The sequence below is a fragment of the Lepus europaeus genome, chromosome 8 (genome assembly GCF_033115175.1).
Source record: "Lepus europaeus isolate LE1 chromosome 8, mLepTim1.pri, whole genome shotgun sequence".
In the NCBI taxonomy this organism is placed as follows: Eukaryota; Metazoa; Chordata; class Mammalia; order Lagomorpha; family Leporidae; genus Lepus; species Lepus europaeus.
Window position 1 is genome coordinate 102,951,820 of NC_084834.1, and position 23,244 is coordinate 102,975,063.

Sequence of the window (23,244 nt, forward strand, 5' to 3'; positions counted from 1 at the left end):
TGAATGTTTTTAATTCTTTTGAAACATTCACCCTCTTAGCTCTTTTGATAACACACATGTCTTTCTCTCATAGGCTTTTCAAAGTTGGCCTTCTTTCAGGTGCTGGCTATAGTTGGCTTAGCTGCTGTTCCTAATACCAGTATCCCATACAGGAGCACCAATTTGAGCCCTGGTTGCTCTACTCTTGATCCAGCTCCCTGCTAATGTCCTTAGGAAGGCAGCAGAGGATGACCCAAGTTCTTGAATCCCAGTACCTATATGGGAGATGCAGATGGAGTTCCAGGTTCCTGACTTTGGCCCCACCTTGATCATTGCAGCCATTTTGGGAATGAACCAATTGATGAAAGACCTTCCTCTCTCTCTGTCTCTCCCTGCCTCTCAAATAACTTACTACTTGTTGGATTTTTTATTTAATGGAGGGTTAAGCATGTAATTATAAAGAAAATTGAAGGCATGTTATTGTAAAAATTAAAAGAAAAATAAGAAAAGAAGGAGGAGGCATGGTTGGAGTGAATGAGGGAAGAAGGGTATGGTGGGAAGTATCATTATGCTCTTAAAAGTGTTATATGAAATACATGAAATTTGTTCCCTTTATAAGTAAATAAATCTTTTTTAAAGATTAAATTAAATTAAAAAAACTTTTTTTTTAAAAAAATGACTTGTTTCTGGGTCATTGGATTGGCTGCATATTCCCAGTGTTCAGAGCTTGTTCATATACAGCATAGTTCTGCCACATAAGCATGTGACCTCTTGGTAGCCATTGTTTGGGCTGTGCTTTGCCTTCAGGGTCTCACTAGTAAAGCTGTGCTTCATCTCTTGTTACAGTTCGTCAAAGAAATGCTTTATTATCTTGATCCTGCTTATTTAAAATTTGCATAAAAGCTCTGCTCTTGTCTGTAGCTGATCAGGGCACAACATTTTTGGTCTTCATCAGACGTTTTGCTCCACTTAAATTTTTCAGTCAGAATTGTGTAAGCTGAGCCCGTTGAGATGTCTGAGGTGCTGGCTATTGTTTCTGCCATATCACAGTCTTTTTCAATTAGGGCATGTACAAGATTGAATTTCCTCTTACAAGTTGATGTGGATAGTCTGCCTTTGTGGGCTTCTTCTTCAACATATGAACATTGTCTCGTCCTTTCCTAAAGTGATGTATCCATTTTTTAAGCAGTAAGCAAGTTTAATGAAGACAGTATGCCTGACAGACCAAGAAGGCTTGTCAGTAAACAACTAAGAGCCCAGTCCGTATTCAGCCTGGAATTTTTGTAGATTTGGAATGGGCCCTCCATTTCTCCTTCCCCCTCCCTCTCAGGGATATGGCTGGGTGGAAGGTGATGTATTTAGTTTAAACTGCCTCTCTCTGAAGCTGTTTTAGGATCAAACAGTTAATACATGGAAAAGTGCTCTACAAATGTAGTTCATTAATTATTATTAAACTAACTAGAAATTAATTATTAGTAAACTATTTCTAATTGTCCCAAAAATAAACATAGACAATTTAAAGAGTTATGCTGGTTTCATTTTCTATGGTCTGGACATTTTTTCTTTTGTAGATAATGCTTATTTGAATATCAAAAATAACTGTTTATGTGGGTCATCATTATGTAGTAATACTGGAGGCAAAATTATTAGAAACCTCTCTTATTCATTAGTGGAGACAACAGTAAAAACAATATACATGGATGACAGAGTAAATAATATCAGAATATTGGGCAGGCATGATATCATATCATCTGCTAAGTCATTTCTAAACATTTTACATCTGTTAGCATTTTAAAAATACTCTATTTACAGACAGATGGTAGATGCATATTACAGGGCTAGAAACAGCTTAGAAAAGATAACACTGAGAAATCTGAAAGCAATTTCAAGGTATCATTAAGCAAAAGCTTAAATTCCAAAGATTGTTAAACTATAGACATAACTGAATTGTTGGAAAAATCCTGACTGTCACCAAATTACGTTGATGTTAATTACAAGTATATTGATACTTTTACCTTAAAACAAGGTCTATAAGCCAGGATTCTCTATAGAAACAGATATTGAGACATTAATGGGAATTTAAAAGAGTATTTGGCACATGTGATTATGTCGCAACAACTCAAATGCAGATTGGAAACCTTGGAATATCTGTAGCGTGACACAGAATCCAAGTCCAAAGACCTCAGAATGATGGAAGCCAAGGTATGACTCTCTACTCAAGGCTGAGTAACAGAAAGAAGGCCATTGTTTTAAGTTCTGGAATATAATGATCAACAAGTGACAGTAAAGGTAGGGGTTGAGTATGTCCCAGCTCTGAAAGCCAGTGCCAACTTTTTTCTATATTCATTCTCTGCATATCTCCAGCCCTGCCATATGAGGTGCCTGCCAAACTGAGGCAGAGTCTTCCCACCTAGTCCATACAGACTAGGAAACACCCTCTCAGACTCACCCAAAGTAACACTTTTCCTGCTTGGTTGGTCTTAGTTGTAGCTAACCCTTACTCTAGCCAAGCTGACATCTAAAACTATCATAGAAGAGAAAAATGAGAAAGTAGAAAAATAAGAAAGAAAAATGAGAATGGTTCCAAGTTAGATATCACCTTCCTGATGACCCCTTTAATACCAAAGAATGCCATTCTGCTTCTCTGAATGGTATTTTTAAAGAATCATTTCAAGTTCAAGCCACGTCTCCTCACTGCTCTGTGGCTTCCTTCTTTTTGTTCTCTCCTTTCACCATTTCTCTTTCATAAGAGGTTGGTGAGGAAGATAGAGAAGATTCCTGTAAAGTCTTGGGGATTTATAATCTGCTTAGTTTGTTGTAAGCTAATTGACCATTAATTTCTTTGACTTGCAAGAGAAATTTATTTCTTTAGACTTTAGAAACCTGAAAATGTGGAAGGAATTTTGGAATTGGGTAATGTAGAGACTGAAATAATTTTTAAGTGAATGCTAGGGAAAAAATAAAACCCTGTCTTGTTATGAACAGAGCACAGGGTGCAAACATGCTGTACCTGAAAGCCCCAGGAATCACATACCTGTGAGAGGAGCATACAAACTGAATTATTAATCTTATTCACCAGGTGAATAAGGCTGATGTGCCCATAGGGTCTATTTCATCTTAGCCAGCTGGAGCAGCCTTGAACGATTTTTTTTCCCACCATCTATACATTCTTTACCTAGTTCCAGAAATCTTCTCCTTAATCAGTTAGTCGCCTTCTTTTCAGTATCCTCTTTTCAGAAGTAATGCCTTCTCTGCTTCTGACAGTGCTTAACCCATCATACCCTGAAGAAGTAACCTCCAACCATGGAAAAATCCACCCCTTCATACCTAAAGCCTGGATTTTCAGACCAAGCCAAAGTAAGCTCACTATACAACATATAAACTCTGCTAGAATTTAGCCACTTTGGAACACTTCCCAGACTTATTGAAAGTCATTGGGGGTGCTATTGCTGTGGGGTAGTGAGTGAAGCTGCCTCCTGCCACACCAACATCCCATACGAGTGCCGTTTGAGTCCCAGCTGCTCCACTTCCAATCAAGTTCTGTGCTTTTGTATCTGGGAAGGCAGCAGAAGATGGCCCAAGTACTTGGGTCCCTGTATCCATGTGGGAAACCTGGAAAAAGCTCCTGGATCCTGACTTCAATCTGCCTCAATCCTGGCTGCTGCAGCCATTTAGGTAGTGAACTAGCAGATAGATGATTTGTTTTCTCTCTCTCTTCCTCTCTCTCTCTCTCCCTCTCTCTCTCTATGCCAGTCTCTCTGTTACTCTGCCTTTCAAATAACTAAATAATTCTTTAAAAAAAGAAAGTATCTCCTAGGCCTAGATCACTCATATTCTTCCCTGAATAACCTTATTTTAACATTCTTGTGATCCTGTTTATTTCTATTGACAAAGATGATTCTGGCAAGGGCTCAGAAGTCAGGCCAGAGAATATTTAGAACCTCTCAGAATTTAAGTGCTCATGACCAGAATGCTGTAGAAATGTGGACATTCTGATCAGGTCTCACATGGAACTGAGCAACAAGGAAACTGGTATGATGAACATTTTTGTCACATTTTTGCAGATAACCTGTTTGCATTGTGCCCATGCCCTGGGACTTTATGGCATGCAGAATTTAAGAGTCACAAACTGGAATATATGGTGGAAGAAATCTTAAGCACCAAAGTATCCAGGCTGCTGTGTGGCTCCTCTTAACTATTTACAGTATAAATGAGAGTGCAGAGGGCCCCAGGGTTGTTGGGCAGCAGGTTACTCTGATGCCAGCATCCTATATGAACTCCAGTTTGAGCCCCAACTGTTCCCCTTCCAATTCAGCTTCCTGATAATGCTACTGGGAAAGAAATAGAAGATGGTTCAAGTACTTGAGTCTCTGCCATCCATGTGGGAGACCCAAATGGAATTCTAGGATCCTGGCTTCAGATTGGCCTAGCCTGGAGCAAGGGGGCATTTGGGGAGTGAATCAGTGGGTGGAAGAGCTCTCTCTGTAACTCTGCCTTTCAAGTAAATAAAATAAATACTTTTTTTTAAATGAGAGTGCCTAGTCTAAGGAAAGAATTTATAATTAAAAGGGAAATAAAATGGAAAGATTTGGAAAATTCTCAGTCTAGCTATGTGGTAGCGAATGAAAAAGCATTTTTATGAGAGAAAGCCAAGAATCTCCCTGAGCAACTGATTGCTAAGAATAATGTGGGGAGAAAGGATCTTCCAGGTAATAGGAGAGAGACCCCAAAGGTTTCTGATCTAGTGGTCACTGCCCCAGAGCACTGGGAGAGGTAGTGTGGTTGCATGGCTTTGGCCTGGAGCATCCTCTGTGAACTCCCTGATCAGAGTCACTGCTCCTTGGCTGTTCCAGCTGTGGCTTAGGTGACGTTCCAGCCACTGCTCTGGAGGACATAAGCCTTAAACCTCGGTGACTTCCACACAAAGTTAATTCTGCAGGACCAGGGAAGAAAAGCTGTGGGGGCATTGCTTCCTCTACCTAGATTTCAGGGGATGCCCTACATAGCCTCAGCATCCAGGCAGTTTGTTGCCAGAGATGGAGTCACCAACAAAGAGTCATCACAGTGAGAGCCCAGGGCAGCACTGAGTGAAAATGTGGAGTCATAGCTAGAGCTGTCACCCAGTACCCACCACGGCAGCACCTAGTGGAATTTGATGGCAGTGGGGCCACTGCGGATCTACCAGCGTTCAGTGCCAGAATGGGAAAGCAGCAGACATGGGCCTGCAACTTGACAGATCTGAAGCGCACGCTGAGCCCAGTAAAGCCATAGTAGTGGGGCTTCCCAAGGGCCCAAACCCTGCACCAGAATACTCAGGATGTGGGACACAAACTCAAAGGGGATGATGCTCCAGCTTTAAGACTTAAAAGTGTTTTTCTTGCTGGGTTTTGTGTCCTGAAGCCACTCTCTTTTGTGTCCTTGCAGTATCCTGAAGCCACTCTCTTGTTTATTTGTTTCTTCTTTTTGGCATGGAAATGTCTGCCCTGTGCCTGTCTCACTATTGTATTTTGGAAGTAGATCATTTATTTTGATTTCACAGGTTCACCATGGAGCAAATTTGCACCAGAATCTCACCCATATCTGATTCAGATGCAACTCTGTACCTTAGACTTTTGAGCTGGTGTTGGCAAGAGTTAAGACTCTGGGACCACTGGAGTAGAATGAATTCATTTTGCATGTGATAAGGATATGAATTTGGAGGACCATGGGCAGAACATTATGGCTTGAATATGTGCCCCAACAGTTCATGCATTGGAAATGTAACTCCCAAATTGATACATTTATGGTATTTGAAGGTGAAGCCTGTGAGAGGTAGTTAGGGTTACATGAGGTCATCAGGGTGCTCCATGATGCCATTGGCGACTTTATGAGAAGAGAGATCTGAGCTAACAAGCTTGCTGAATCTCACCATGAGATGTGTTCTGCCATGCTGTGACACAACAAGAAGGGCCTCCCCATATGCTGGCTGGCATCGTGCCATTAGGTTTCCCAGCCTCTAGAACCATCAGCTAAGTCAACTTCCGTTCCTCATATATTTTCTGTTCTGTGGTATTCAGTTGCAGCAACGGAAAATGGGCCAAGACAATGCCTGATAAACTACTGTATTCTGGGTTGTATATCATCTTGTTTTCTAATGAGAGCTGAAGGAGATAGGAGGAATGAAAAGGGCAGAGAGTAGAGGGATCTAAGGTAGTACAAAAAGGCACACTGAATTCCATGGGACCTGAACTCTGCATTATTTCCTGGCAGAGCTTTGCTGTTTGCTTCCTTCCCTCCAACTCAACTATTTTATTCGTAAGAGAGAGTTGGAGTGTGAAGGGCTCCCAAGCTCCACCTAGAAATGCAAATTATCTATCAGGGGAACCCTATTGAATCATGGGAAATTCACACTAAGAAGAGACCATTGTTACACACTACTCAGATTATAGTCCATGTTGTAGCAACTGTCAGCTTTTAGTTGGCCTGCTTGTCTGCTGCTCCCTTGTAGCATGTTCAAGAAATCTAACCCCACCCATTTGACCTCACAGCTCTGGTGACTTCTTTCACCACCAGCAATGCTGGCCTCAATTGATTGCTTTCTGTGACAGTGAAGAATTCTCCTGCTGGTTTTCTCTATATATTCCAAAATTTAATATTCTGACAACTTTAACTCATTGACTAATTTGTGAATACTTTGGAAATATATAAGTATATCATGGTGGATCAGAATGACTGTGCCCACAACTACCATCACATTTTACAGATGAGGAAACTGAAGCTCAAAGGAGTAAGTAACTTGTGTTTACCCATTCAGTGCACAGCATTTGAGCAGATAAAACAGACTCCAAACCGACTGTACACAGTAGTTCACCTCTGGTGTCCCACCCAAAAGAATGTCTACACTGATGGGAATGTGGGACTAAATAGGAGGGACTGAAGCCACTGTAGCAAGTGTGTTAGGAGGGATGTTTATGGCCTTGCCATATTACAGCATGAAAATTATGCCACTTAGGTGTTTGCCTAATTAGCTTGCTACTAGTGCCCACACAAAAGCCTAGATTTTTTTTTATAATCAGAAATTTCTTTTTGGAATAAGAATATGTTCAAAGAAAAAGATCATAGTGTGGACTGAGACTATCACATACTAAATTGCAGAGACAAGAATACTTGAGATGTATTAAACTGCTATTATTAAGCTGTCATTTTAAGAATGACAGCCAAGTCAAATAGGCTGAGGTGTACAATGTAAAAAAGTGAACCCTCCAAACACCGAAGAGGAAGGTGTAATAAAGTGGGTAAGAAAAAGAAGAAAACAATGATTCTATCTTCCAAGAAAATTAGATTATAAAACAAAGTCACAGATTTGAATGTGTTTTTCATTGCTCTGTCCTTAGAGATTAATCCAATGGTCTCATTCATAACATTTCAAAGTTTTCTATATGAACTATACTTGGCTTTTATTTTATAATGCATGTTTATCAATCTTATGAAAACTTTATATTTTTAAAATCTTTCACCATTTACATTGATTCATTCTTATTGAATTAAATAATGTTGGCCACTAGGCAATCTTCCTGAACTACTGAACTTATGGTTTAAAGATATAATTTAGAGAATATATGTTGACCTAGAACGAATGCATTCTGAAATTGTCCTTTCCCTCACCATGCATGCATCTGTTTATGTGTTATGACCCCCAAATAGCTACATGCTTATTTTGTCTTGTTCAGAGGAAGGGGAAGAATGTTTCTGCTGGAGGCTGCTCTGTGTGGGAAGAGAAAAAGGCTGATGCTCAAAGGCCTTTCAAAGGCATCCATTTAACCTCATTCCAGATTTGGGAGGGCTGGTTATACCTGCCTACACCCAAGTAGGAAAGACATCACCAACTTGGGGTTACTGGGGATACAAGTTCTATCTTGTGACTCTGGTGTAATTTTGATCCATTTGTCTTTTAGCAACGGCCCAGTTTACAATCTAAAGCATTGAGACACACTTCAGTTACATGAAGACCCAGGAAGATCAATTGTTACCTTCTACTCATCCCAACTTAATGATTGTATTCCAGATTTCCCTTCCTCCATAAGCAGAGAGAGAGAGGGAGAGGGGGAGGGAGAGGGAGAGGGAGAGGGAGAGGAGGAGGGAAAGGGAGAGGGAGAGGGAGAGGAGAGGAAAGGAGGGGAGAGGAAGGGTGTAGGGAGGGGAGGGGAGGGGAGGGGAGGGGAGGGGAGAGGAGGGCAGAAGAGGACAGGAGAGGAGAGGAGAGGAAGGAGGAGGAGGAAGAGAAGGGAGGGGGAAGGAAGGAAGGTAGGAAGGGAGGGAGGGAGGGAGGGAGGGAGGGAGGGAGGGAGACTGGATCTCTGGTGCCAGGAGCTTTGGAACACATATTCTCTGGAGCTGTTTTATTTATGGCACATAAATAAAGCTCTCAGGGAAGGTTATCAATTTAGTATATTAAATTACACTATTTCATACTCTAGTGGCCTGAAAAAGTTAATTTGCTATTTGAATGGCATGGATGATACATACTTATATTAAGTCCTGGTGCTTTATCATACTCAACAAGTATTTAGTAGTTTTAGTTTAGGTGTGCTTTCTTTTTTATTAGTGTCTTTGGAAAAGGAAAATAAAATTGTAATGCTCTCCTGGGAAGACAAGATAGCTGTTGGTGAGGGTTCCATCCCAAGTGAGAGAAGGCCCTGAGAGAGAGAGAGAGAGAGGGAGGAAGAGAGAGAACATCAGGGAGGAAATGGAGGGGTGGAAGCATTGCCAGGGAGAGAGAGAGAAAGCCAGAACCCCTGGGCTTCCTGCACTTCTGCTGCTTTTATGTGGGGTGCAGTCACCCTCTGTCCCAGAACTCTCCCAGCTCCATGTCTGCCTTCTCTCCCAGTGCTTTCTGAGCTATCATGTGGGGCTAGAATGGAATTTGAAAAATTAAGGGCTGATTTTTATTTCTCTGGATGTATTGGCTGCCTGCAGCACAGAAATAATCTTAACTGGTTTTGAAATGAATGTCACTAGTGGAAGAAAAGTGCATAAAAATTTACTTAATTTAAACAGTGAGGTGGAGTGGAAAGGGCAAATATCAAAACTGCATTTCATATACAGAATAATGTTTGCTGGATCTTTGGATCCTGTAGAAGCACAATCCCTGTGCCGAGGGGACATGATGACATGTCCTGCTCTCACAGGTGGAACTGACCTGAACACAAAAACAGCTGCACTCATTAGTTATTTTGGAGGGAAGTATGCTAACCACATAAGTAAAATTTGATGCTGCTCTCTGTCTTTGAGAGCTGCAAAGATGTCTTTGTCTTCCAGAAATGGCCTGATGCAAAACCACAAGTCCATCTTTCCACTAAGAGGAGGGGAGACCCGGCAAAGGAAGGGGCTTGGCTAATCACAAGCAAAAATCATTCTCCTTATTTTTATAGATACAACCAAAATTAAAAGAATAATGGAACAAATGAATGAAATAAGTAAATGAATGAAAATGCAAATGGTGTGTCTGTAGATTCACCCAAGAGCAGATCGAAAATATTGGGGGAGGGAGTATCGCATCTGTACTGAATACATATATATTTCCCCCTTCATCATCAGTCTCTAAACAATACAGTAAGACAACTACGCAGTATTTACGTTGGATTGGGTATCATACCCCAGCTAGAGAAGCGCATGGGAGGACATGGGTAGGTTACAGGTACTACATCACTTTACAAAGGGACATGAACACACACAGATCTGGTGTCCGTGGAGGCTACTGGGACAAATGACTGTCCAGGGGACCGACTGTGACAGGAGCCAGCAGAGGAATAAAAATATAAATGAGGTTGCGTGAAGTACATCCCAGAAGACAATGCCCACTGGAAACCAGCAGACTAGTTCGAGGACTTCTAAAGAGTTTTCCACGTTGCCTGCATGTGTAACAGAAAGGCTTGTCAATGGTCAAATAAATGCCTGTGGTTACCCACAAGGAATGCTGGCTGTGGTCTCCCCATGACAGCAGCAATCCAGGGAAACCAGAGAAGTTAGAACACGTTTGCTCCACAAGGCTGGGTCTCAGTGGGTTGCAAGAGCTCAGCGCTTTAAGTGCTGTGCCACCCTCGCTCGCGGGCTCTCCCGCTCGCCTCTCTCCTCCCTACCTTGTTTACTCCCCCAGGGGGAGGGACACAGACAGGTGCGACCCAGCAGGGGGAGTGGGTGAGCCGGCCCGAGGGCCTTCGGGTATGTCCCGGGGTGTGGGTATGGGCGTGGGGCAGTTTGGGTGGTAGCGCCGTGGCGGCTACCGCCACCAAGCCCTGTGCCTCTTTGGTGGGGTGTGTGCAGAAGGAGCGGGTTAAATAGGAGGCTCCCTCCGCCCCGCGACACTCGGAGCTGCCCGCCCGCCCTGGGTGTTTCCCTGCCCCGTAGCCAGGGTGCCAGCCGGGGAGTAGTTTCGTTTCTTCCTGGCTCCGGGATTAGTTTCCAGGCACCCTCTCGGGCGCCAGGAGCCCGGGAACCGGGCGAAGAAGGTCGAGGGAGACCGGTCTAGGGGCTGCCCGGCCCCGCAGAGTGGGGTTGATGGACCCGGCCGCCCTGGGCAGCGGCGCCAGATCCTTGCCGCTGCTCCTGGCCCTTGCGCTGGGTAAGTGGCCGCGCTGGGCACTGAACGCTGGAGGACAGTGGGGCTGGAGTGGCAGGCAGGGCGCACGCTGAACAGTGAGGCTTGCGGACACGAGGGCGCTCTCGGGCTGCAGGCGCGGGCGGAGAACTTTGACGACAGGAGCAGCGCAAGGTGACGGATCTGGCAATCCAATCGGGCACCTGGAGCTGCACCTGTTGGAGGCTGTCCCAGGGCGCATGTGGAGGAAGACGGAGAGAGGAAGGAAGCCGGCCTCCCCGCAGCGGGTGCTGCGCGCAGGTCGCCGGCTGTCTCCGTGGGCACAGGGCCCGGCTGCGCGGGCTGGTGTTCCCTGGGGCCTTGGGGGCGCCCTGTCCGCTGGTCAGGAGCCGTGGGAGGGAAACCCATACGGAAGGCACGTGGGAGTCCGGGCCGAGAAGGATACCGGGGGAGGCAGAGGAAAGGAAAACTCCTTGATTTAAGAGATGCTGGCCCCGACTGTGGAGCGGAGTGGAGAGGCGAGAGCAAGGTTCCTGGGGGTGTGCAAACGGCGGGAGGGGGCAGCGCTGCGGGACTCGCCGTGGCCTGGGAATGACGTTTCGCCCCTCGCTTTGGCCAGGGCAGCTGGGAGGTGCTGGGGAAGAAAAACTCTGCTTCAGTGGCTGGAATCTCCCGTTGCTGATAGGAAAGGAACATGCCATATTTTACGGTTGGAATTGTCAATGAAGTGCACGAATACCTCACTGGGAATCTGTTTCCTACTTTAAGGAGAGATTACGGGAGCGAAGTATCTTTGGTGCTTGGAAAGTTAAGCCTGGCTTGTGGGCTTAAGGACTACTGGGAGTGATCGGCTGTTGTGGGGGCAGTTGAAAGCCTAGAACCCCTGGCGTCACCAGGAGCTCTCCTGGCTGCTTGCTGCCTGGAAACTCAGATGCAGCTGGAAGCCAGGGTCCCACGGCCTCCCGTGTGGGAAGCGAGACAAAAAGGCATTTGGGTGGGAAAACCCCACCACCTCAAGGCTCACTCTCTGCATGCTGGTTTGGGTGAGGGAAGGGAAATCTGTGAGATATATTCCAGCTTGGCTGTAGAGACATTAGGGATTGGCTGTTCATGTGGCAGGTTGTCTCCCCATGGGACATGTGACTATGATGTCACTCCTGCCTTCAAACCTGTGAAGGGGAGACCGCATCTGATAACGGATGGGACTCTCTCTTATGGAGGAAAAAAAGGTGGGAGCTCGAAGTTTTCACTTGACTGTGTCCTTGGAGGGAGAGAGGTGGTTAAAGAGGCGCCTTGAGCATGGCTTGAGGTGGGTCAGACTTAGGACCACAGTTAGAAGGGACTGAGTTAGTGAGCCCTGCAGAGGTCAAAGTCCTTGTCAATTTAGTGGCTGAGTGATGTGGAGCATGAGGGAGGGCAATGGCTCGAGATTTAGGCCTAGAAACAGCACTGGTGCTTTTGCAGGTGTTTTTTTCCCCTCCACCCTCTCTGGGCTGCTCATCAGGGAAAGAACTCACCAGGAACCTGCTGTAGTTGGCAGGAGGCTGGAGCATGTAGGAAGGGGGATGGGAAGAGGGCTCAAGAGATCCCCACCCTGAAGGAACTTACATTGAACTTGGGAATGTACGACCAACAATGACAAACAAAGACCCAGGAAACCAGAGCAGGGAGAGCTCAGCCATGAAGGCTGGAGCAGAGCCGGGAGGCTGTGTGGAGGTCAGGATGGCTGCCTTGATGCTTGGATAGGACTTGAGGTAGCAGAGAAGTGAGAGGGAAGAAAAAATAAATTAGTAAAGAGTTGTGATGTAATGAGAATGCTTTACTGGAAGAGGCGATCTGATTGCCGGAAAGTAGGGTTTACAAGAAGCAGACAAATGATGAAGAATCGGAAAAGGCAAATTGGTATTCAGATTCAAATCAGCAAATAAGCACACAACATCATAGGGCTTGAATAAGGGAACATGATGCAAACAATGGTTTGAAGGAGCTAAATCTGGCAATGGAGTGTGGAGTGGGAAGTGGGGAGGGTGGTGGAACAGAGGACCTGGTTGTCTCATACGTGTAAACCAGGAACCAGCTAAATAGCCCCTAATTCAGACTCTGGGCCAGCACACATATCAGAGTAGGAGTGACTGATTATTCAAGGTTATTGGATATTCTTCTCCCTTGGCTATCACACAGTGCTTTATGTTTTTTCTCAAAACTTGCCAAAAGGCAGAAGTTTTTAAAAACCCACAAAACTCCAATCCAGTACTATTACACACTCAGTAACCTAATGTATAACCACGCTATTGAATGATTAGCTTAGGAAATTGAATTCAGTCTCTAGATCCCCTAAAAACTCTACTTCTTAGAAAATGCCAAAGGATATAATTTGATGGCATCATTCTTTCCATTAAATTATCCTATTTCTATCACAGGCACTTAACGTTTAAGTCTCAGTCCTAATTTAAGCCACATGTTATTTTATTTACTTTTTAAAAAGAATATGAGCAATCTGACAGATGATGCACTGTGGGATGTGTGTTTGTGTGTGCCTGTGTGTTTGCACATATGTGTGCGCATGGCAGTGAAAAGAGCAAGGAGAGCTGGCACTAAGCAGACACAGGGGACCTGGCTCCAGTTCTTCCAGTCACTGACTGAGATGGCTGGAAGTTACAACATTCTTGTGTTTGTCATTTGTAAGAGGTTTTATTAGTTGATGATACACTTCCTACTACCACTTTTTTTCAAAAATTGTATAAAATAATGTATGATTTACATTTTGAATGGCTTATACGTATCAAAAATGTGGATGCTTCTTAAATACATCTGACATTTAGTAGATAGATCTATACAAGGCAATTTATATGATAACATATGCAAACAATGTAGTATTCCCTTTGGGAAATTTTATGAAGAGAGAAATGGGGTCAAAAATGGAAAAATGATGTCTACTATAAATATATTAAATTCCTATAATAAATTAAAATACATATAAATTATATATGTTATAAATATTTTACATTGATTTGGCTTTATTTTTACTAAAATTAAGAGAATTTTCACGGAATCTTGAGAAATCTTGAACTGTTTTACCCCATTTTTCATAAATGGGATCTTTCAAACTGGGCTTGCCTTTCTCAGTTTTGTTCTCTTGTTAATAACTGTAGTTATTAACAGGGAATAGTCCTGGTGACAGAGAGGTAACTTCTAGAGAGATACTTGAATATGATATTTTTAGCTTTGCTACTGTGGATGAGAAATAATCCCATTAGAATTATTCCCAACACTGAGAGGTGTGGGTGATAGGACATGGTCTTATATTATATCTGGTTACAAATCTTTAACTGACAAAAAAGCCAATCCATAAGTTCCTCCTGCCCAAAAGGAGAGAGAGAGTCCTGTAGTGAGCTCATTTTATGCCACGTTTGCATTTGCTCCTTTGTGAAGGGCATGCCAGGAAAACCAGAGACTGGTTCTGGGCTTATACTGACGTCTTGTAAATTCCAATGAGAGATGTTTCTGACTTCCCAGTGGCTTGTGTTCCAGATATTAGGGTTATGTTGAACAATTCGAACTCACACCACACAATATCCCATTTAAACAGTGATGGGTAATTATCTTCTCAAGTCAATTCATGAAGACTTCTGAATTCACAAGGTACTGAGAGTATAGAACTAAGAGTAATAATTGTATTGATTGTTCAGCAAATATCAGTTTAGCAGAAAATGTGTTTTGTTCTATTATTATGTCTTCATAGCAGTGAATTTCTTTTCATATGCAAGGACTTTGGGAGGTAGGAGTGAGGTAATGTCTGCAGTGCATCCCTCATCATTCGTTCAAACAACTGATATTGAGTATCTCTTATGAGCAAAGGCATTGTGTAATTGATGATCAATGCCTGAATATATTTGAATGTTAGAAGACATCTTCCATCTCAGGCTGTTTATTCTTCAGATAAGGGCCCAAAGGCAATGGTCTTTATGGGGCTGCAAAGATTTTGACTCATGCCTAGGTGGTTTGCACATCAGATACTGTCTGATCTAGCAGATATTTAATTCCATCATTCATTTATCTGAGATCCAAGTTAAAAGTATTCTTAAGTCACCTCCTCTGTGACAAAGTGCAAACTGCTTCAAGTAAAGTAGACATCAGCACCTTTTTAAAAAAAAGATTTATTTATTTATTTATTTGAAAGAGTTACACAGAGAAGGAGAGGCAGAGAAAGAGAGAGAGAGGTCTTCCATCTGATGGTTCACTCCCCAATTGGCTGCAACAGCCAGAGCTGTGCTGATCCAAATCCAGGAGCCAGGAGCTTTCTCTGGGTCTCCCTCATGGGTGCAGGGGCATAGCAGAGAGTTGGATTGGAAGTGGAGCAGATGGGACTCAAACCAGTGCCCATAGGGGATGCCGGCACTGCAGGCAGCAGCTTTACCCACTACACCACAGTGCCGGCCCCCAGCATCCTTTTGAGATGAGCAACTTTGCTTATTTAAATGGAGAACTTAATGCATTACCAAGTTATGGTAACGCGATTTAATCATGCAGTGAATTGACTTCCTAGTTCTCTTATGCTGTTCTCACAGCAGAACTCACCCTATTACAACAATAAAGATCACTGTCCAGTGTGGATCATGTACCCGGTGCTGATCCTCACAAGTTTTCTCAGTCTTGCTCTGGAGGAGTTCTAAACTATAGACCTATTTTTAAACGAGTCTTTCTGCAATTTCCCCATGGAAAATACATATCTAGTACTATTTCAGATTCATAGGAAAGAATTTAAGTAATTAGACACAGTGTATACTTTAGGACATTAAGAATTCATTCCTTCTCAAGGAACTGGGTAGAGGATGATTGAACATTCTTTAACCTTCACTGCATCTTCAGGACAGAGATGGTCTTACTAATGACTCAATTTACAGTAGTGGAAACTAACATTTTGAGAGATTATATAACTTCCTTGAATTTACCATATTGCTTAGACTTACCCTTTGTCTTTTCAACCCTATCTTGTCTTACTTTGTTTATTTTTTCCAAAAATACTTATTTATTTATTTGAATGCCATAAGTTACAGAGTCAGAGGAAGAGAGATCTTCAACCTGCTGGTTCACTCCTAAAATGGCTGCAATGACCAGGGTGGGGCCAGACCAAAGCCAGGAGTTTATTCTGGGTCTTCTGCATGGGGATCGAGGGCTCAGACACTTACACCACCTTCCACTACCTTCCCAGGTGCATTAGGAAGGAGCTAGATAGGAAGTCTAGCAGCAGACTCGAACCCATATGGTTAGAGCCCATATGGGAGGCCAGCACTGTAGATATCACCAGGTTAACCTGCTGTACCTCAGTGCTTGGCCCTGTTAATCAATCTTAAGCGATGACTGCTCCCAGCTGATATGAGATTGACAAATAATTTGTAGATCAGTTAATTAGCAATGCTCTCAAGTCAAATTTAAGAGGGAAGGCATCTGATTAAAATAGATAGCTTTAAACTGCTAATGATTATTAGCCCTCCTAAGCACACTCATAATGATGGATTTCAAAATTTTTCACACCAAAATAAACTTATATTTCAGTACTATTTTCCTCAAGCTTTTTGAATTATTCCCAAGTATTCGTATCTAGAAAATAAGTAATCTTCATAGTTCAAGTGATTATCTAATTTAAAGAAGGAAAGTTTTACTTTTAGATCATTGGAGAGATGGGACATTTAATTTTAATTCACATCAATTAAGCTATTGCCTACTTTCATTATCAGCAATGCATGGTAGCTATGAAATATTTTCATTCATTCTTTACATTTTTTTCCTGAAGATATGTAGTAGATAATTTACCTGACCTGTATGTAGAAGCATCAGTTACAAAATAAGTTTGCAAAGAATAACAATGTTCATAGTCAGCCTTCTTGTTTCAAAATGTTGAGTTAGTTGTATAACAGGATGCGTTACCAATATGAAATTTCGCTATTTGTAAAATTATGCATTTATTAGCTTGTGTATCCTTATTTACTAAGGAGAAGTTCCATAAAGAGCACCTGGTATATGTTAGGCGATCAATACATGTTAGTTAAGTCAATGAATGAATGCAAGTGCTATTAGTGACCATGTTCAGCTATTAAAGAGACAGAAGATTCAGGAAAGGAAACATTTCTATTTCTTGTCGGCAAAACACAGACCCTTCTGTGTTTGGAGACACAGAAGGACATGTCATCACTTGTGGCAGTACTAGAGTTTCTTTCACAAAAATACTTTTGCTTTGCAAGTAGTAAGATCATTTCTTCTGTTTCTTATGTTATGTATTGAAAATGCAGACTGATCCATGCTTCTCATATTTTTTTTTTTTTTGGACAGGCAGAGTTAGAAAGTGAGAGAGACAGAGAGAAAGGTCTTCCTTCCGTTGGTTCAACCCCCAAATGGCTGCCACAGCCGGCGCGCTGCGCCAATCTGAAGCCAGGAGACAGGTGCTTCCTCCTCATCTCCCATGCAGGTGCAGGACCCAAGCACTTGGGCCATCCTCCACTGCCCTCCCGGGCCACAGCAGAGCGCTGGACTAGAAGAAGAGCAACCGGGACAGAATCCGGTGCCCCAACCAGGACTAGAACCCGGGGTGCCATCGCCGCAGGCGGAGGATTAGCCTAGTGAGTCGCAGCACTGGCCCTCATATGTATATATATATATATATATATATATATATATATATTTATTTATTTTATTTATTTGAAAGACAGAGTAACAGAGGTAGAGACAGAGAGAGAGGTCTTCCATCCGCTGCTTCACTCCCCAGATGGCCACAATGGCCGGAGCTGTGCCAATCCGAAACCAGGTGCCAGGAGCTTCCTACAGGTCTCTCACGTGGGTGCAAGGGCCCAAGGACTTGGGCTATCTTCTACTGCTGGATCAGGAGAGGAGCAGCCAGGACTATAACTGGTGCCCATATGGAATGCCAATGCTTCAGGCCAGGGCTTTAACCAGCTGCACTACAGTGCTGGCCCCCTCTTCTCATATGTTTGTTTCAGGGAAAATTTCATTGGCCAAAATACGTTCTTTTAAAACCAATGTTTAAAAATCAGAGGAAATGGCCATGGATATAGGGCATTTGCCAACAGCTCATTAAAACATGTTGTTTGCATTCTATCACCTAAGGTATCTGATGATTTTCTCTTTGGTTTGATTAGAACTTTTTTAGACATGTGTGTTTTTTATTAGTGGTAAGTAATTAAGTTATTAAGTAAAGAGTTCAACAAATAGTATGAAGAAAAAAAATACTTTTCTTCAACAGTTGAGACAAGGGCTGTTCACAATCATGGCATCTCAAAGTTTAGCATTAAATGGAGAAAGAAACTTTTGGTGCCCCCTGCAGAAGTTGAGATATATTTGCTTTGATGGTTGATTCAGTTTTACTACTGTTGAGAAATCCTTATTGAACATTACATAGAAGGATTTTATAGCTATTGGTTGTTTGAATTTTCTTTGCCATTTATTGGTTTTTACTACTTTAAACATTTCTTTGCTTAGCATGTAGTTTTTAATTAATGCATAGTAATTGTATGCATTTATGGGGTATGGTGTGGCATTCAATCTATGTGTACAATAGGTGATGATCAGATACTACAGGACACAGAGATCCTTGTTTTCTGCCCTCTGGAGTGAGCCATGTGGTCCAGGTCTTTGTGGAATAATAGAGGATCACTTGCATTGCATTGTAGGGCAGAAGAGCTAGTTCAGGAAATGTTCATTAGGACTGAATGAAGCACTTTTAGGAGACCAGGCTTGTTCATGACCACTTTCCTGATGACAACTCTGCACTTGACTGGTCTCATCTTCCAGGGTCACTGACAGATCATGTTGCTACATACTCAGGTATCTGCTTGACCTTTGCCATGGGGTCCAAACACAGTAACACTTTACATTTTGGGGGGATCTTATAATTAAGAAGCATTTTATCCCATTATTCTCACTTGATCTTTACAACAAAAATAATAGTACAGTAGTGTATGTATCAGGCACTGTTCTAAAAGCATAATAGTTATTTCATCCATATAGCCTTATCCACTCAATATAAGAGCTAGGCTTCACTATTCTCCCATTTCTGAAGGTGGGTATGCAGCAGAATAGGATTATGTCATTGGTTCAAAGTTCTGGGATTTAGGTTCTTCCTAGCTGTTTCCTTTGCTTTGCTGTCTACTCATATATCTATTGCACTCCGGCTCTGGCTGTGCCTCAGAGTTTTGGACTCCTGGAACTTCATTACATCCATGAAGCTCTGCCCACCCATAGCCCATACATAGACCATCTTGGCTAATAGTATCCAGTTGGTATTGGTCAGACCAGGAGTTTTGCTTCAGTCTGTGCCTAGCATCACTCTGGGCATCCTAGTCTGATTCTATCCTAATTGACTCGGGCCCGAGTGGTGACTCCTGTATCTTGCCTGTTTTGCTTACAACACAATGACACCTAGGGCATGCTCCATTTGCAGATGGAAAGGGAACCTTTTTAGGGACCCACATAATGATTACTGAGGATGTGTACTAACATGTCTTGAGGAAAGGTGTGTGAAGATTGAGAGTGTAGATTCTGTGCCAACCATCAGTGTTGGCCAATGCCCTCTGCTGTGACTTGCCAGCTCCAAAACCTTGAGTGCATCTCTTAATCCTTCTTGGCTTCAGTTCAACTCCTTCATTGATAAAGGTTGATGTAGTAGACCCAGAGCTATTATATGAGTAAATGTATTCTGTATAAAGCACTTAAAATGTGCCTGGAATGTAGTAAGTTCCGCAAAAGCATGAGCCCATTCTGTGGGATGCACAGAAAAACTCATTAATTATAACCAATACTGTCTTAAATTTTTGGTTTTTTGATTCTAGAAAATTCCTGAATGTAATCAGGGTCTATTAATTAAAAGGAAAACTTTCTCCTGCTTTTATTTCACATATTTCTGCTCCCACTAGTTAGAATAGGCAATAGATACAAACTTTCTGAAAAGCTTTATTTTGAATGGTTTGATTAGAAATGAACAAAAGTAAAGAATAAATCTGCAAAGGTAAAATGCATGGGTACTTTCCAAAAAAACTGCCCATGATTCTTTTTACCTGTCAATTTTGATCTTAATTTTATGCACTTTAGACCTTTACAGCATTTTCCTGGCATTGGTATAAAGTAGAAATTCAGCATGCAATAGCAGAGTAAAATGAAATATTTACAAGATGATTTTAATATTTTAGGTATCTCATAAAATTGGGGTTGTCTAATTTATTTGAATTGTATAAATAATTGCCTTTATTAAAAAGAAATGAAACTGCCATTTTAGAAGAATGGATGATGATGCAATGTCAAATTGGCTTCTAAATATCAGAAAAACGGAAAATAATTTATTTTGGAAGTCTGCTGAGAGCAAAATATTTTATTCAGATTTTTCACAACGGGTGGCCATGCATAAATAATGCATAAATAATGGTCTATAGTATTGAAAAGATACTTTATTGCCCTATGTCTCATTCTTTCACCTATATAATAACAATAACAACAACAACAATAGCAACTGTCATGTAAAGCCACAGTATTGTTTTGAAGACAAAACGAGATAATGAAGAAAAAGATTTTAGCAGAATGATTGTCAGGTAGATATTCAGCATCATATTACCATCCTCAACTTTGTGAATATGCAGATAATTTTTAAGTTACTTTGTAGGTATTATCTAAAATGAAGAAATAAAACCATTGTGTTCATTAAGCCAATTGGACTATTAGGATTTGTAGTTTGGTTAGCAAAAGTTGCCATAATATTCACCACTGAAATCTAGCAGCAAAAAAAGTCAGAAATGTTCTCCATGCTACCATGCTTTCAAATGCACTTTGAGTGTTTCCACATGGGGATAAGTCTCCTGATGGAGGGGACTTCTGTGTGTTTTGTTCACTGTTGTTTATCAGTGCCTAGGATAGTGCCTGTATATAGCAAATGATTGATAAATATCTGTTGAGTGAAGGAATGACTATGAATGGGGTATCCTATGAAGTGCTCCTAGATGAATGGCTTCGTGTTGTTGTCACAAAGATGTCATCTTCGCAGTTTGTTCACTCTCACACATACAACACACATCCACAATTCTCTGGCTTTGATCATCAAAAACTAAACCTTTTACTTTTACTTACAATTCTTTGCATATGTCTTTAATGTCTTTGCATTTGCTAACAATTTGCTAACAATTCATCAGTCAGTTCCTGTTGAGATAGCGGAGCCTGGTTTTGCTGAGTAGGTTGATCTGATAGAATGTGAATTGCTTGTGAATTAGGTATTGACTATTACTACTAACAAAATATTAACTTGTCTAAAAACAGGACTCTCTTATCTATATCAATCAGATGGATTGGTGGGAAATACTATTGTGATTGCTAAAATATACAATAATGAGAAAGACAGTTCTAATCTCCTTTACTATTTTGTTTAATTTTTCAATGCATATTTGTTATGGATTGCATGTGATTTGTCTCAACAGTTTCTCTGTTGGATGGTTGCATGTGTTGATTTCCAGTGTGGTAATGTGAGGGCTGGTGGGACCTTTAAGAAGTGGGGCCTATTGAGAAGTTCTTAGATCATTAGGGATGTGAACTTGGAAGGCTTGGAAGGGATTATAGATCCTAGCTTGTTTCTGCTTTCTGTCTGGTTCCGTGATTAGCCTTTCCCACGTGTGTTGCTGTCACTGTGGTCCTATTCACCATGAAGTTCTCACCAGAGATTGGTGGGTGCTGGCACCATGACTATGAATCTCCAGAATGGTGGGCTAAATGAACTTCTTTTCAACATTAGCCTGCCTTAGATATTTTATTACAGTAACATAAAATGGCCTAATTCTATTCAATACTAAGGAAGACTAAAACTGTGCTAAGCATTGATGAGAACAGTCTAAATATGTTATTTTTATCAAAAAGTTTACCATATATTGGGTAAAAATATCCCTCACAAATAAAACACTGTGTAACAGTTTGAACCTTAAAAATTAAATTACATAGTACAGATTAAATATGATCTCATGGAAGAGTAATTATTATGGATTGGAGAGATTGTAGAAAATTTACTAATGACATGATGACTTGAGTTAATTATTCTATGGTAGAAGAAAAATGGGAGAAAAATCAGAAAGCAAATTAGCAATTACTGTGTGTGTATGTGTTTGTAGCGGAAAGTAAGGATACTCAGATGCCTAGAATAGAGAGTTAGTCTTGGTGACTGACTTGAATAGCACATGATTTCCAAGATGAGGATGTCAAAACCACGAATTCTTGCTGAAATTCTGTCTCTACAGGATTTTCTAGGCATTGGTGCCAGGGGATTTTTGTAATTTAGATAAATTCATGCTTTTCATTATAATCTCACACTTTGTTTTTAAATATCATATGGTCTCTTACCTAAGAAACTTGTTTGTTTACTGTGGAAATACTGACTCTCTTTGACTTAGTGGTGAGCTGGCTTCACCTTTTGCTTAGTGATCTCCTTCACAGTTCCTTTTCTCAGGTCTCTGTGCACTAATTGGGCTTTCTAAGGTTGGGGGTCTCTCTTAATCAGGAGGTAGCTACAGGTCCATCAAAGAAAGCAATGTAATCTGGAAATAGGAACTTAAATTTTAATAACAAAAAATTAAATTATTGGAAATTTAGTGATCAAAACTTAATGACAAACTAAAAGGGGATGCACTTCATTCCTGACCTCCCACCCCCACTAACTCTACCATGCTCAATGAATGCTCCATACTGTACTCATTTTGTCCATGACAATTGTTGGAGGGCCTCCTTGGAAATGAAATTATAATGGGTAAGAGGTAGGTAAATGTTTAGTTTCACTAGGTTTGTGGTACAGTGGAAATAGCAGTTTAGGATTGGTCTCAGTGTGCAGGATAGATCAAATGAGGGGAGATCAGTCAGAGGTAAATAAAGAGGAATCTGATGTTTTTAATCCTATCTATGCTGGGCTAAGAAAGGAGCCCATTCAATAAATATTTCAATGCAAGAATTTGTAGGCTATTATGGCAAGTCATATGTAGGTAAGGAAAGTAAAAGAAGAATTAAAACCCTTTCCAAGATTGCTAATCTGAGAGAAAATGAGTTCATGGTATAATATTTTGAAAATAATTGATGTTGTTACAGAGATGTGAACTTCTTTTGAGATATTTACCTGTCTATGAGCATTTGGAAATATGCAAGTTGACTTTCAATTATGGCAATGGAACCCAAATTTGGTTGTTCTCCCAAGGAATGTAAAAAGTACAGATTACTGTGCATCTCCCTAGACCTGCTGAAATCTTTTCCCATATGACCCTAGGAATCTAGATTTTTAAGACTTTCCAATTTATCTTGTAGAATAATTAAAAACATTTTATGTAGATACTCCTGTCTCTAGAAAGTAGAGCTTAATTCTTTGCTCCCTTTGTGAATATTTTTCATTATCCATTTGCATGTTTGGCATTTAGGTTTTTTCCTTGTTTTGCCTATGTGAGTAGTACTGCAATGACATAGATGTACAGATACTGATTTCAAATAGTCAAATTCATAGAAGTATATGTTGGAATTGTAGTTTCTATGGATTAACAGGTGGGTAGGAAATGGGGAAGTATTGGTCAAAGGGGAAAAACTCTCAGTTATGCAACAATATTAAGTCCTAGAGGTATACAATAGAGAATAGTGTCTTCAGTTGACCATTTTTAAGTATTATATGGTTA

At 41.3% G+C, this 23,244-nt stretch overlaps 1 protein-coding gene across 1 annotated transcript in view; it reads left to right on the top strand.

Moving 5' to 3' along the window:
- The first annotated feature begins 10,356 nt into the window (after positions 1–10,356).
- Positions 10,357–23,244, top strand: part of BTC (betacellulin) — a 55,210-nt gene continuing 42,322 nt past the window's right edge. The window contains exon 1 of the mRNA XM_062199214.1: positions 10,357–10,579. Coding sequence (XP_062055198.1) covers positions 10,516–10,579 — 64 coding nt within the window. The 5' untranslated portion in view covers positions 10,357–10,515. The remainder of the gene's footprint in view (positions 10,580–23,244) is intronic.